The 16038-nt window shown below is 44.9% G+C and overlaps 1 protein-coding gene across 3 annotated transcripts; it reads right to left on the bottom strand.

Moving 5' to 3' along the window:
* Positions 1-1333: 1333 nt before the first annotated feature.
* LOC103650611 (AP-2 complex subunit sigma-like) lies at positions 1334-11411 on the bottom strand. 3 transcript variants are annotated; one of them, XR_564265.4, is made up of 7 exons: positions 11256-11411; positions 11071-11169; positions 10893-10943; positions 4866-5039; positions 3220-3279; positions 2484-2686; positions 1334-1649 (listed from the first exon to the last, which is right to left on the bottom strand). XR_564265.4 is itself a non-coding variant. In NM_001324270.1 (6 exons), the coding sequence occupies exons 1-6, from the start codon at positions 11256-11258 to the stop codon at positions 1608-1610; spliced, it is 429 nt and encodes a 142-aa protein (NP_001311199.1). In that variant the 5' UTR covers positions 11259-11408; the 3' UTR covers positions 1353-1607. The 3 variants fall into 3 exon arrangements, 1 of the variants encoding a protein (NP_001311199.1); XR_002267925.3 differs by having other exon boundaries at positions 2519-2686; NM_001324270.1 differs by lacking the exon at positions 2484-2686 and having other exon boundaries at positions 1353-1649; positions 11256-11408.
* Positions 11412-16038: the final 4627 nt, after the last annotated feature.

The raw sequence follows: 16038 nt of genomic DNA, 5'->3' as shown, positions 1-16038 counted from the left end.
ACAGTTTAAAGCATAAGTGTACTTTGCCTTCAAAGCGTAGTTACTTATGTAGGTGGCCCTGTATAGTTGCTAGTGCTCTGTTCCGTTATCTTTATTCCACATCTGCTAGACTGTCACGCAGCAACAGGATAACCATCTCTCTCTCTCTCTCTCTCTCTAACTCAGAAAAGTGCAGCACATCTTATATATACTAAGAAAAATAAAGGTTAATATAAAATATGAACTGTGTAGAATAACCTAAAAAGATAAAAGTACATCAAACATCAACTCGGTCGTCTTCTTTAAACATTCACCGTTTGCCGAATCTTAAATATTTCATTGAAAAACAACACAAAAAAGAGTGAACACCTTCGCCAAAGAAGACTTTAAAGTAGATTAATCTTTTTTGTGTTAAAGTAGATTAAGATCGAATTTAGATTAATTTCTATCTTAATCAACTTCAGGTACACGTGGATTAAAGTGGATAGAGGTGCATCCAAATAAGTCATCAGGAGATATACAACTAGAATCATCATAAAAATAAACATCACATCGGACAGCAAAGATACGCTTGGCTATATACCCCCCAAAAAAGAAGATACGCTTGGCTATATATACGCTACACCCAGTGATAAGTTCGAAATTCTCAAAAGATTTTTTTGGAAAGCGAAACCGATATCACACAATACAGCTGCACGTTTCGTAGTCACATGAATTATCTTCCAATGAACTGTCCATAAACAAACCAACGCGTGCATGTACGAATACAAATTAGTCAGTCCATAGGGTGCGGGAGATTCAACGCCTGACTCTGCCCCGTTAACTTTGGTAATTGTTTAGCACAACTTACAAATTTGATAGTTTTTGTTGCAAACAAAGATAAATAAAGACGCATTAAGAAGCAAGCAAGAAACGAGAAAGAAATGCGGTTACACCGGTCAGCTCGGCCTACTACTATTAGAGCATCTCCAACAATGCCTCAAACTAGTGCCTCAAATTGAAATATAGGACTCTACACAGGAAAAACTACTCCAACAGTGCCCCATTTCATAAAATTTTGTCAAAAAACTATAGGGCACCCTCTCAAGTGACTCAAATATACTACACCGTAGTGGGCTGCCCTATAATCTAGATTTGGGGCTTTACTGTTGGAGCGGGGTGTTTTGTTGGTGCCATAAATTCTATAAAATATACTCATTTTCAAATTATAGGGCATTTTTATAGGTCACCTTGTTGGAGATGCTCTTAGTACGCAAAAGCCCAAAGGACCTTCGGTCCTCACAGGTCGTTCCAGCCCATTTATCAGCGAGAACTTCAGGCCTATCAGCAAGATTGGTCAGAAACACATCAAATCAGCATACAGACACATATCCTTTCTTCATGCGGTGGATCTTTCGCTTTGCCATCAAACTAAAATCCTCACATGCAGTTCAAAAACCCTCAGTAACCTCAGGAAACGTTAAAAAGACATACACCGATTCACGGCTTGATAAAGGTTTAAGTGAAGCAAAGATGATGCACAACAGGTACAAAGAATTGTGAAAAATATGGAGGTAATTTGTCGATTGGGCAGAACTAGCTCCGGACCTATGCTAAATTGCTAATGTACACTACACCATTGTTTCTTTTCATTCCAGCTTCTCAAGCTCGCCCATCCTCTCTATAATTGCCTGAAAAAAGACACAAGTGACGAGGATGAATATGCAACTTTAAAGTACAGCAAAAAAAAAACGAACATGCTACGTTTTGCAGTATAAAGTTTGTAAGTTGCAGATTGGCAATATCGATATATTCAGTTAATCTCATTTAAGGTAGAATAGTTGCACGAAAGAAATACTTTTACCATTCTAGAACTCATACAGTCAACAAAAAGTTGTAGTGACACTATCTAACATAGTAGCACCTATATTGCACCTGACTTTTCACTAAAATAAATTATTAACTGATTTTATAAGTATATTCAGTTACAACATATACTGGGAAAACAGTGGATTCTTCCATCAATTTTTTATACAAATAAAAAAACTCGACCTACGGGGTAAGACCTCCCCCACGGCATTATATTAAGAAAAAGACCTTCTCACGTAGATCGAAAAAACCCCTGAACCCCTACACCACACATACACAGCGGCACATGTAGTCCATGTGAGAACGACCGCGACCGGGGGCAAGCCTTAGACGTGTGCTTTGGTGCTATGTTTTCTGGTCGCTCGACCAGCTAGTCGAACTGGGGGAACGACCAGGCGACTAATCTCGATTAGTCGTCGACTAGGTCGACTAATCGACCTCTGGTCGACCTGGTCGTTTACTAGTCGTCCTGTTCATCCAAGACCTATGTATATAGTATATACTATTATACTATATTATATAACTATGTAATATATATGAAGGATAGGGTAAACATGACATGAATTCAGCAATACTGAAAACAGCAAAGAAACACCTACTAGTTACTAATACTACCAGTCCCAGATACCACACAGCACACATTACCACCCAGTTACCTAAAGAAGATCTTCATCCAACTGAAATTCATCACCTGTAGCTCCCCTTCCACCTGTTGTTCGCGCGTGTCTGGACGAGAAATCTGGGCCGGTGAAGTCTGGAACTCTGGATTCTGGAACTAAAACCGCACAGCGCGCACAGATGGTCGCCGGTCAGCCGGTGTACTAGTGAAGTCTGGATTCTGGAACGAGAAGTCTAGGAGCTGGTAGGAAAATAGAGAAGAAGATAAGAAAAGAGATCGAGATGCCAGGAAAGTAGGAGATGTGAACCGTCTGCTTTATAGAGAGTAGAGACGGCGCTGGCGTTCCATCTCCCTATAGCCGGGCCGCCCGCCAAAAAAAAGCCCACGAAATCAAAAATTCAGGATCCTAAACCCTAGTCGCGCAGAATCGGCTGATCGAGCGACTAATCGCCCCTAATCGTCGACTAGTCGGACGACCAGGGCGATTAGGTGCTCTGATCGGGTCGGATGTGCTAATCGAGTACCCTAAACCAACTAGCCTGACTAATCGCGACTAATCACGATTAGTCGGACGACTTGAAAACAGAGCTTTGGTGTGGGACAGACGAGGGGATTTTTTTTAACCACAACCTAAAAATTCGCTCCCACGGGAAGTCGAACCTAGGATCTGAGGAGTGCTGCTCAGACCACCTAACCAACTCGGCTAGAGGCTCTTTCATACAAATAACTTTAAAGATGACAATAAATTTTTATTATGATGGGAAAAGCAATACCCTTTTGCTTGTTTCTTGAAGCTCTCCAGCAAGAATGAACTCATCCAATATCAAGTAAACCTACAGCAGATAGCCAAAAGATCAATAAGCAAATTCACAAATGATAGTTAGATACTTTAGTATGGTTTAAGGAAGGCAAAAGATTAAAGAGCAAAAGCAGTCACATTCTGTCCTGAATGTAGCAAAAAAGTGAACTTCAATGTTTATTTCGAAATATTAAGTTCTAAATAGAATGTTGTGAAATTTTCTTTCCAAGTATCTAATGCAAATACAGTTTGAGTTTTGACAATATAGAGAATGGCTTTTGGTAATCATACATGCAATCTCCCAATGCATAGATAATTGTTTATTAAAGACCCTACAACTCAAAAACACAGTGAAAATACATATTTAAAAAAATACCATTTGACAACAAGAAGGTACTATATAACAACATATAAAAGAATCATGACAAAATCAAGGGGAAATAATTAAAAAGTTGTTAGGCTATCTGCAGCAAATTACTCATCTTTATCTCTCATTTCAAACTCCACTCTTTAAACAGTGCTTTACACAACCATATGCATGATCTGCTGGCCAAAGCCTTACTAGTTCAAATAGCTCAGTGATATGATGTATGCAGGAGTAACATCTTATAAAGTTATAATGCTAGCAGTTTTACAGTGGCCCCTTTTATCATCTGCACAAGTATCTAACACGATAATAAGTGTCAGATGACAAACACAAGTAACACCAAACAAGTAAGGACGTGTTTGGTTGCCTGGTTCTGTGAGTGCTTGCATCGTGGGGTGCAAGGAGCTAGTGTGTGTGAGGTATGTGTTCGGTTACATGTATGAAGCTACAGAGCCAGACTTGCACAATCCTCAAAGCATCTTGGGCCAGGCTTTGCAGATATGAGCATAACGAGCGTATGTCTTGAGCCAGGCTCCAGTGGCCCTGGCTCTTAGAGCTAGGCTTGAGCGAGAAGTGAACCAAACGCCACCTAAACATCTTAGCAGAATGCAGTGGTGCTAGCACATATGCATGATTTTAGGCTCAGAGAATGTTTAACTCTAACATATTAAATAGCTTTCAGTTCATCAGTTGACAAATCAAACCTTTTCAATACAGTTATCTAAACTGCATAACAGATTACTCCCTCTGTCCTAACTTAGAAGGCACAACTACCTTCAAAACAGAGACCAAGAAATTGTTTAATTCCTGTTTTCGATGACCTGACGCTTCATGATAGAGAAGTACGAGATGGTGTATTAATAGTTTAATACTGTGAGAAAGAAAGTAAACATGCATGCACGTGAATCCAGCCAATGAAGAGCTGAAGAGTCCACTAAGTGCAGTAAATGCCGCAATTTTGTATGCCTTGTACTCTAGGACATATACAAAATACAGTTATGCCTTCTATATTGAGACAGGCAGAGTACATGATTAACACAATCAATGCCAGCAGTCTTTTTTAAGTCTTAGCCAGAATACAGTAACAACTAACACCAGCTCAATATATGCAAATTTGGTTACCAAAGAACATGTTGATAAAGAGAATATTTAGTTGGAAACTGCTCTTTAAAGTTTAAATACAAGATGTGAAAAGATAAAAAGTATTGAATTATTGCAGATTGCTAGATTAGCCTAGTGAAGCATAAAGTTACCTTGTGGAAATTAAATACTAAATCAAGTTCACACACATTGCTGAAGAAATGGTCCAATATCTCAACAAACAGATGGATACATTCCAAGTATGCCAATTCGTTGTCGGTGATGTCCACACATATAGAGAAAAAAAGTCCTGCATATCTCCTATATATAACTTTGTGCGTGCGGAACTGCATGAGAAATCCCACATCAGTTACAAGAGTTAGAACAAACAGTGAAATTTATGGTCATATTAAATATCTAATCCTTAGTTTTTGGAAGTTTATTACTGATAGGGTTTTTACTGTTGTATGGAGACTTGTATGAATGAAAAAGGGGCAGCAAGAGGAAGATAGATGACAGCAAAAAAATTGGTACGAATGCAATGTCCTCATGGATAGTAAACATCATCATTTGCCACATATTCACACTCTAACTTACATCTCCATCTTAACTCACATCTTCTAAATAAACAGTGAACAAGATTTGATCTTTTTTAACATGTTCTTGAACTTGTCAAAAAGGCAAGATTTGGTCTTGCCTTTTGACAAGTTCAAGAACATGAACTTAATGATTCTAACTGAAGTTTGGCAAAATTGACACAAAAGTATCGATTTGGTACAACTATACTGAGTTAAAAGCTATGCATAGTGAATGTGTTGTGGACTCATTCTTCTACAGGAAGACCTATGGGCGCAGGCACAAGAAGGAAACCCCCACCAATAAGGCAACGGAGCTGGAAGAATAGGAAAGGAAGCAAGCAATCAGGCAGCCGAATTGGAAGCAATCAGGCGAGTCCTATCTCCAATATATCAATCAGTAGTTTCCTATTTCTGCTATAGCAGACAGTAGAGTTTCCTATTTCCATTATAGAAAGTAATAAGTTGATTGGGTATGTTCCCTGCCGCCTATACTATAAAGGCTGGCTGCTAGTTTGTAAGAAGGCATCGAAGAATAATACAGTTACCTCCTAGAGGTGGGCTGTTCTTCGACGGTGGCGCCTTCAGCCGCCGGCGACGACAGACCTCCTCGCTACGTCCTGCGTTCTTGTTCTCAAGCCGCTCTCCTCCTACACTCTCCCCTGCATACCCCTCGCCTACCACCACGCCGCAGCCATAACAAATTGGTATCGGAGACAAGTGCCCCGACCATGTCCAGCGTTGCGGGCGATCCTGAGCCGGATTCGGTGAAGCTGGACCGCATCAGCGCGCTGCTCACAACCATGAACAACCGCCTGAACGCGCATGACCAGCGCATCGCGCGCACGGAGAAATTTCAGTCCGGTGATGAAGGGGACCACGAGCCGCAGGGTTCGCCGGATCGTCGACGACACGGAGGCACGGAGGAAGGCAGCTTCAGTGGGGGCCGCGGGAATGGCCCTCGACGTCATGACAGCAGTGGCCCACGCGAACCCAACCTCAACTTCCCGCACTACGATGGTGAGTCGGATCCGCTCCCATGGTTGAACAAGTGTGAAGGCTTTTTTCGCGGCTACCGCACGCTGCAGGAGGATAAGGTGTGGATGGCCTCTCTCCATCTCAACGGCACGGCGGCACAATGGTACTACCAGTTGGAGCGTGATCTCGGCATCATCACGTGGCCGCGCTTTGTCGAATTCACCAACATGCGCTTCGGCCCGCCCATCCGCTCCAACGCGCTTGGGGAGTTGAAGGAGCTCCACCGTACCGGCACGGTGGAGGAATACCAGCGCCAGTTCTTGGCTCTCCTGTGCCGCTGCGACAACCTGACCCGGCAGCACCAAATCGACTTGTTCACTGCCGGGTTGGGTCAGCCCTTGTCATCCGACGTCGAGATGCAACATCCGGCGAACCTTCAGACAGCCATGAGTCTGGCCCGGGCCTTCGAGCGCCGTTCCGCCGAGGCGGCTCGCGCCATCTACCCGTCCACGCCGCGCCAGCCTTCCCGTCCTCGTCCACCGTCAACGACACCAGCACCGACGGCGGAGGCACCACAGCGACCCCGCGTTCGTCGGCTGTCGGCTGAGGAGATCGCCGACAAACGTGCCAAGGGGCAATGTTATTTTTGCCCGGAGAAATTCTCCCGGGATCACAAGTGTGCGGCGCGGGGCGGCGTGTTCTGTCTGTCCCTGGACGACGCTGCGCCAGAGGACGACGACATCACGGAGGAAGTCTGCATCTCGCTGCACGCGTTGACGGGGGTCCCTGCTGGTGACACCATCCGTCTTCGCGTCAAGATCCAAGGGGAAGAGCTGACGGCACTGGTGGACTCCGGCTCCACCCACTCCTTCATCAACCAGGGCGTCGCCCACCGGCTCGGCCTCGACATCACCCATCGGCCGGGTCTGGTGGTCACTGTTGCTAATGGACAGCAGCTGCACAGTCCGGGCATCTGTGCAGCAATGCCATTGGCCATCCAGGACCAGACGTTCTCCATCGACTGCTATGCCTTAGCGCTCGAGGGCTTCGACGTCGTCCTCGGTGTCCACTGGCTCAAGACGCTGGGACCCATTACATGGGACTTCACGGCGCGATCCATGGCTTTCTGGCACCATGATCGTGCCGTCATGTGGCGTGGGATCGGTGGTGAGGAAGTTAGCCTTGCTGCTCTGACGGCGACCAGAGACCTCATGAATTCCTTGCTGCAAGATTTTACTGACCTGTTTGCAGAACCGCGTGGACTGCCGCCCGCGCGACGCCATGACCATCACATTCATTTGTTGCCGGGTACGGCTCCCATTGCAGTCCGACCGTACCGATACCCGCAGCTTTTGAAGGATGAAATTGAGCGCCAATGTCAGGAAATGCTGGCACAGGGGATTATTCGGGAAACCACATCCCCTTTCTCCTCCCCTGTTCTCCTTGTGAAGAAGCATGATGGTACTTGGCGATTTTGTGTGGATTTTCGGGCCTTAAATGACAAGACGGTCAAGAACAAATTTCCTATCCCAGTGGTCGACGAGCTCCTTGATGAGCTGTCGGGCGCTTGTTTCTTCACCAAGATTGATCTCCGCAGCGGGTACCACCAGGTCCGGATGCATCCAGAGGACATCGCCAAGACCGCGTTCCGCACGCATCATGGCCATTTTGAGTTCCTCGTCATGCCTTTCGGCTTGACGAACGCGCCAGCAACATTTCAAGCTCTCATGAATACCATCCTCAAGCCATTTCTCCGCCGGTTCGTTCTAGTCTTTTTTGATGATATACTCATCTATAGTTCTTCTTGGGAGACACATGTGCAGCAGGTCAGGATGGTTTTTCAGTTGTTACGCGCCAACTGCCTCTTCATCAAGCAGTCTAAATGTTTCTTCGGCGAACCGACGGTGGCCTACCTGGGCCATATTATCTCCGAGGAGGGCGTGGCCATGGACCCATCCAAGGTGGCGGCTGTGGAGGCATGGCCACAACCGCGGACTGCACGGGCGCTGCGGGGTTTTCTTGGCCTCACCGGGTACTACCGCAAGTTTATTGCGGGGTACGGTGCGGTGGCCGAGCCCTTAACTGCTCTCCTCAAGGGGGCGGCTTTCTCCTGGACTTCCCAAGCGACATCGGCCTTCCAAGCCCTGAAGAAGGCGCTAGTGTCTGCTCCACTGCTCCGACTACCAGACTTCTCCAAGCGCTTCTACGTCGACTGCGATGCTTCGGGCTCCGGTTTTGGCGCGGTGCTGCACCAGGGAGAGGGCGCCGTGGCTTACTTCAGTCGCGCCGTGGCTCCTCACCACGCCAAGTTGCCCGCATATGAAAGAGAGCTGATCGGCTTAGTCAAAGCCGTTCGCAATTGGAGGCCATACTTGTGGGGAAGGTCATTCACAGTCCGCACTGATCATCGCAGCTTGAAGTACATCTTGGACCAACGTCTGACCACTATTCCACAGCACACTTGGGTCACGAAGCTATTTGGTTATGATCTGGATGTGGTGTACCGCCCAGGGAAGCAAAATGCAGCAGCAGATGCCTTATCTCGTCGGGATGAGGAGGCCTTCAGTATTCATGCCCTATCGACAACATCCTTTGCAGTTTTTGACGCAATTCGTCAAGAACTCCTTGCTGATCCAAGAGCACAAGAAATTCGGGCCCAGTTAGCCAGTGGCACTGCACCAGCAGGGTGGACAGAGGTGGATGGACTGCTGTTATTTCAGGGCAAAGCATATGTTCCCGATTCATCTCCTCTATGGCCACAGCTACTGGAGAATGCACATACAGCAGGACATGAGGGTATTCAGAAGACACTCTATCGTCTTCGGTTATCCTTCTTTAACTCTCACAGCAGCCGTTTGGTCAGAGAGTATGTCAAAGGTTGTGGAGTCTGTCAGCGCAATAAAACTGAGCACTTGCACCCAGCTGGACTGCTGCAGCCCCTGCCAGTTCCCTCTTCTGTTTGGAGTGATATTGCTATGGACTTCGTTGAAGGCTTTCCCAAAGTTGGTGGGAAATCGGTTATTTTGACTGTGGTGGACCGGTTTTCCAAATATGCTCATTTCATCCCACTCAGCCATCCATATTCAGCCACCGTTGTTGCCAAAGCCTTCTTTGATGAGATTGTTCGGCTACATGGGTTCCCTTGTTCTATTGTTAGTGACCGGGACCCGGTTTTTACTAGCACTTTTTGGACTGAATTATTCCGTTTAGCAGGGGTGACATTGCTTCTCAGTTCAGCTTTTCACCCACAAACGGATGGGCAGTCGGAGGTCACTAATCGCATTATCACTATGTATCTTCGTTGCTTAGCAGGAGATCGACCTCGTTCTTGGCTACAGTGGTTACCGTGGGCAGAATTTTGCTACAATTCTTCCTTCCAGACAGCTATTGGTGTTTCTCCTTTCCAGGTGGTTTATGGCCGGCCTCCACCAACCTTGCTGCAATTTGAACAGGGGGCGGCAAAGGTGGCAGCAGTAGAAGCCCAACTCAGAGATAGAGATGAATTCCTTGCTGAAATCCGTGATCGGTTATTGTTGGCTCAGGAGGTAATGCGTGCTCAGCATGATAAGAAGCACCGGGAGGTTGTCTTTGCAGTAGGAGACTGGGTTTGGCTCCGTTTGCATCACCGCACAGCCGTGGGTATCACTCCAGCTCGTGCCACTAAGCTGGGCCCTAAGTACTTTGGACCTTATGAAGTACTAGAGCAGATTGGATCAGTAGCTTATCGTCTTCGTTTACCAGCAGCAGCTCGCATCCATAATGTGTTTCATGTGGCTCTTCTTAAGCCTTTCGTGGGTACCCCTCCGGTGGGTGATCCAGTGCAGTTGCCACCTCTTGTGCATGGCAGAGTGGTTCCTAAACCCTTGCAAATCATTCGTGCTCGTCTCAAACATGGCGTATGGGAATTGTTGGTACATTGGGACGGACAGGCAGCTGTTGATGCTTCTTGGATTTCACTAGAAGACTTCAAGAAAGAATATCCGGTGTTTCAGCTCGAGGACGAGCTGTTCCAGGGGGAGGGGGGAAGTGTTGTGGACTCATTCTTCTACAGGAAGACCTATGGGCGCAGGCACAAGAGTTAAATTGGGCTCACTAAAGAAAGACAGGATAGGCATAAAATAGAAACCCTGACTAGAATTCTTTTCAAAGATTAGTGATGATGTAATCAAGTGTTTCAAAGGTGGGGAACGCATTATGAATTCAAGTTTCCATTAGATATTAACAATCTTCTATTCAAGGCTTCAAGCATGGGTTCTTTGGATCTATTTGTAGTTTACGAAAAGTTAATGTATCATGTAAAACTTTAGAGTTTAGACATGTGCATACCCACGGTGATGTTCCTGGTTAGCAGCCTAATATGGGGAGATTCTTCGTCAAAACTTAAATTACTAAGCAAGTCTCGATGATAAGTGGTAAAAGCAAATACACTCATTTTAATCAATCATTTGACCATCTCGATCAGTGATCTATGTGTATCATGTATCACACGGCTACACACAAAATTTACGAACTTATTAACTAGGCGAGCTATTCTGTAGCTCGGAATAAGGATATGAATTATCACTTTCTTCCAAACAATATCCCCAATCTCATGACAAAATACCCTAAGCACAACTGGAATCCAAATCAAGAGCTCAAAGCACCCACCTCGACGAAGTTGGTGAACTTGGGGTCCCGGTTGACCACGAGCCGATGCACCTGGATTCACCACAACCAAGGCCAAGAAACAGCAACAGGGAGTCAGCACCGCCCAAATCAAAGACGGAACCAGAATCCGGCATCAAGATCAAATCTTTCTTCTCCACCAGCAGTCCAGCAGGCTCACCTCGTACTCAACCTTGTGCTTCTCGGAGTCCTCGAGAGCGACATAGTACTTGGCCAGCCGTGTTTTCCCCTGCCGGTTCTGCAGCAGGATGAACCGGATCTGCACCGGCGTGGCAGATCGAACCAAGGTGAGGAACAGGAAAGAATCGAAGAAAGTATTGGGGAAATCGGATGCGAGTTCGTTACCATGGCGGAAGACGACGGGGTTGCCTGAGAATTGGGAAGGACAGAGTCGTGATCTGGAGGCGGCGGGGAAATGAAAACGCACCAAACCGGTAACCCCTCAAAAACCAGCCCCCGCCGATTTCCGTTTAATCACGATTAATCGGTAAAAACATGTAGAAATCAGCTAAATTCTAATCCAAATCAAATTTTGAATTGGATCGGTTTTCAGTAGATTATTCAACCGATACAGCAGAGAGGAGGAAACTAAACCTCTTGTTTTTGTCAAATAAAACACATTAGACTTACAAAAATTTTAAAAAAAAATCAAATGTTATCACAAGTTCAATAACAATATTTAGCGGTTTAAATACATTACATGTCACGATTTCATAGTTCAAAAATAACATCAAAGTTGCAATACTCTATTCGATGAAAATCATTACCACGGGTATGCATTCCACTCATCGTATGCTATATGACACTTCTTGGATGAGAGCAACATCATACCTTGCTTACGCATCAACTACGCCTTATACTATGTCCAAGTTTATTTGGTCCACGCAGAAATCGTACTCTACAAATCCACCGATATTTTGGTAGTATGTAGGCTCCTCCCATTGGTACACCCACCTAAGTTGCTAAATCACTTCACCAATCAGATAATTCACATAGGGAATAAGGGGTCAAGCCTTTTAATCTGCCCAAGTATGTTCGGTCCATGCAGAATGAGAGTCATCTAGAGGGGAGTGAATAGATGATGCCTAAAATACACAACTTTAAACACAAACTTGGTCCAAATACAAAGTTAGTGCAAAACTCGATCAAGTCGGAGTGAGAAAGATGAGAGAAGTTTTCTTCACTTGATTGCTCTTACAAGATGTTAAATAAACTTAGAGCAATATCGCAAGTGAATGAAAGAACTTAGAGAGAGGAAGAACAATCGCAAAGAATGGAGCACAAGAGACATGGCGATTTTCTCGTGTTTCGGTCATGCCTCAAATTCTTACCTACTCCATATTATGGTGTCCTAATGGATAAGTGTTGCACTCCAGGGGTAGATCGAGGGCATTTTTTGCGATGTCATGTGACACCAATAGATTTTAGTAATCTCCATTAAAATGTATGCTTGTTAGTGTTTAAATGAATTGATGATACTATAACTTAATGGAGACGACACCAATGACTGTTTTATCTAGATCCGCTCCTGTTGCACTCGACACCTATTAAGTGGTCCAATGATCAACTTGAGTGCCACAATCTTCCTTATATCAATAATAATCCCCTCACAAGTAATCTCCCCACGTTAGAGTCTCTTGTAGACATACACAAAAGAATGAGTTATAGCTCCAAAGTACATCAAATAGAGAGAGAGAGAATAGTACAGATAAGAGCAAACACAGCCACACAACACAAGAAAGAAGATCACAAGAGCACACTCTCACATAATGACAAGAACAACTCAGCACGGTGCTCGAATCTCACTAAAATGATTAGAATACGTTGTGGTAGAGTGTATGAGTGTCAAGTGCTCTTGGTATTGATTTTGGTGCTTGATGACGATCACAACTATTCATACTAACTTGTTTTCTTAGTATTTGATTCATAGGTTCATAAGTTCAACAATCCAGTTTCTAAGTTAGAATTAGCTCAAATTCAACCAAAAAGGGGTAAAACTTGGAATAGATGAGCTAGCACTAGTTCTATACTTTCGAGAAGTTCTAAATACCCATAGGAACTTATTTGACTCACCTTGGATAGCTTAGTTTCAACATTTCACTCTTTTGGAGCTAGTTTGAGCCAAAACAGGAATATAAGTTAGAGAATTTAATTATTCTAGACATGTTTTTCTAAGTCATAGGGAGACTCTTCAGGCCAGTCAAATTCAATCTGATAACATATGTGCAAAATTGACTTAGGAAGTCTGTTTAGTGGGTCACCGGATGGGTCCGGTGTGCACTGGATTGTTACCTAGAGAAGCTGTAAAACAAACTTTAGGTGACTTGGTCATTCGGACTAGTCTGGTGTGCATCGGACCGTTTATATAGAGAGGGTGTAATTTGGACACTTCGGAGAAGGGCAGCCAGGATGAGTTTGGTGTGCATCGAACCCGTTTGATCGTTCAACGAGAAGATTCAACTTCAACAGCTACTCCGACATGGTACTGATGTGGCAGGGTTCGATGGCGCACTGGACCATGCACAGTGTCAGCCACCTATCAAAATCGTAACATGCTTCGGCAGTCTAACAGGGGTTCGGTGTGCACTGAACCGGTACTGTTCAAGGTCCGGTGCACAAGCAGAAAGTTGATGTTTTGCCTATTCAACTCTAACATCTATATGGGTTGTTGGGGACTATAAATACACCCCAACCAGCACATTGAAGACACAAGAGTAACGCCAAACATTGCTATAACAAGTGCAACAACTCCCACACATTCAATAGCCTCCATGTGCCAAAACAAGTTATTTGAGCTAGAGAGAATTAGTGCCTTGCGAGAGTATTCTTGATTTGAGTTATAGACAAGTACTCATGCTCTTGTTCTTGATTTTATTCCTTCTAATCTCACTCTCAAGTTGTAATGAGCTAGCAAGAGACAGGTCCTCGCGGGACTTGGTGTCCCTCAAAAAGAGAAGAATACTCGATCGATCTCGGTGGCTGTTTGAGAGAGGGAAAGGGTCTAGTTCTCTTACCTGCGCTTGATTCTGAGAGCACCTAGAGGGGGGTTGAAAGTCGCCTAGAGGGGGGGTGAATAGGGCGAAACTGAAATTCTCAAAAATAATCACAACTACAAGCCGGGTTAGCGTTAGAAATATAAGCGAGTCCGCGAGAGAGGGTGCAAAACAAATCGCAAGCGAAAAAGAGTATGACACGTGGATTTGTTTTACCGAGGTTCGGTTCTTGCAAACCTACTCCCCGTTGAGGTGGTCACAAAGACCGGGTCTCTTTCAACCCTTTCCCTCTCTCAAACGGTCCCTCGGACCGAGTGAGCTTTCTCTTCTCAATCACTTGGAACACAAAGTTCCTACAAGGACCACCACAAGATTGGTGTCTCTTGCCTCAATTACAAGTGAGTTTGATCGCAATAAAGAATCAAGAAAGAAGAAAGCGATCCAAGTGCAAGAGCTCGAAAGAACACAAGCAAATCTCTCTCACTAGTCACTAAAGCTTTGTGTGGAATTCGGGAGAGGATTTGATCTCTTGAGTGTGTCTAGAATTGAATGCCTAGCTCTTGTAAGTGGTTGGAAGTGTGAAAACTTGGATGCAATGAATGGTGGGTGGTTGGGGTATTTATAGCCCCAACCACCAAACTAGCAGTTTGGTGGGGCTGACTGTCGTATGGTGCACCAGACAGTCCGGTGCACACCGGACATGTCCGGTGCGCCAGCCACGTCACCAAAGCCGTTGGGATTCGACCGTTGGAGCACTATCTTCGAGGCCCGCCTGGATGTCCGGTGGTGCACCGGACATGTACTGTAGAGTGTCCGGTGCGCCAGCATGGGCGTGTCTGACTTCTGTGCGCGCTGGCGCGCATTCAATGCGCTGCAGGTAGCCGTTGGCGCCGAAGTATTCGTTGCTTCGATGTCACACCGGACATGTCCGGTGAATTATAGCGGACTAGCCGTTGCAAATTCCCGAAGCTGGCGAGTTCCGGAGCCGCTCTTCCTTAGAGCACCGGACATTGTCCGGTGTACACCGGACAGTCCGGTGAATTATAGCGGAGCGCCTCTGGATTTTCCCGAAGGTGAGGAGTTCAGCGTGAAGTCCTCTGGTGCACCGGACACTGTCCGGTGGCACACCGGACAGTCCGGTGCGCCAGACCAGAGGTGCCTTCGGTTGTCCCTTTGCTCTTCTGTTGAACCCAATACTTTGTCTTTTTATTGGCTAAGAGTGAACCTTTGGCACCTGTATAACTTATACACTGGAGCAAACTAGTTAGTCCAATTATTTGTGTTGGGCAATTCAACCACCAAAATCAATTAGGGACTAGGTGTAAGCCTAATTCCCTTTCAATCTCCCCCTTTTTGGTGATTGATGCCAACACAAACCAAAGCAAGTATAGAAATGCATAATTGAACTAGTTTGCATAATGTAAGTGCAAAGGTTGCTTGGAATTGAGCCAATATAAATACTTATAAGCTATGCATGGATTGTTTCTTTGTTTTTAAACATTTTGGACCACGCTTGCACCACATGTTTTGTTTTTGCAAATTCTTTTGTAAATCCTTTTCAAAGTTCTTTTGCAAATAGTCAAAGGTAAATGAATAAGATTTTGCAAAGCATCTTCAAGATTTGAAATTTTCTCCCCCTGTTTCAAATGCTTTTCCTTTGATTAAACAAAACTCCCCTTTAATGAAATCCTCCTCTTAGTGTTCAAGAGGGTTTTGATATTAATTTTGAAGAGGGTATACCAATTTGAAATTATATCACAAGTAAGATGCCAATTATGAAAATACTCTTTGAAAAACTAAATTTTTAGAAATTGGTGGTGGTGCGGTCATTTTGCTTTGGGCTCATACTTTCTCCCCCTTTGGCATGAATCGCCAAAAACGGAATCATTAGAGCCCTTAGAATTACTCTCTCCCCCTTTGGTCATAAATAAATGAGTAATGATTATACCAAAGATGGAGTCCTTTTACTTTGGATTCTCCCCCAAAAGATGGAGAGTTGCTCGGAGTGATGGCGAAAGATGAGTTACGGAGTGGAAGCCTTTGTCTTCGCCGAAGACTCCAATTCCCTTTCAATACACCTATGACTTGGTTTGAAATGGACTTGAAAACTCATTAGTCATAGCATATGAAGGAGA

The sequence above is a fragment of the Zea mays genome, chromosome 3, assembly GCF_902167145.1.
Source record: "Zea mays cultivar B73 chromosome 3, Zm-B73-REFERENCE-NAM-5.0, whole genome shotgun sequence".
In the NCBI taxonomy this organism is placed as follows: Eukaryota; Viridiplantae; Streptophyta; class Magnoliopsida; order Poales; family Poaceae; genus Zea; species Zea mays.
The sequence above is the reverse complement of the archived record's forward strand: the minus strand, read 5'-3'. Positions and strand labels throughout refer to the sequence as shown.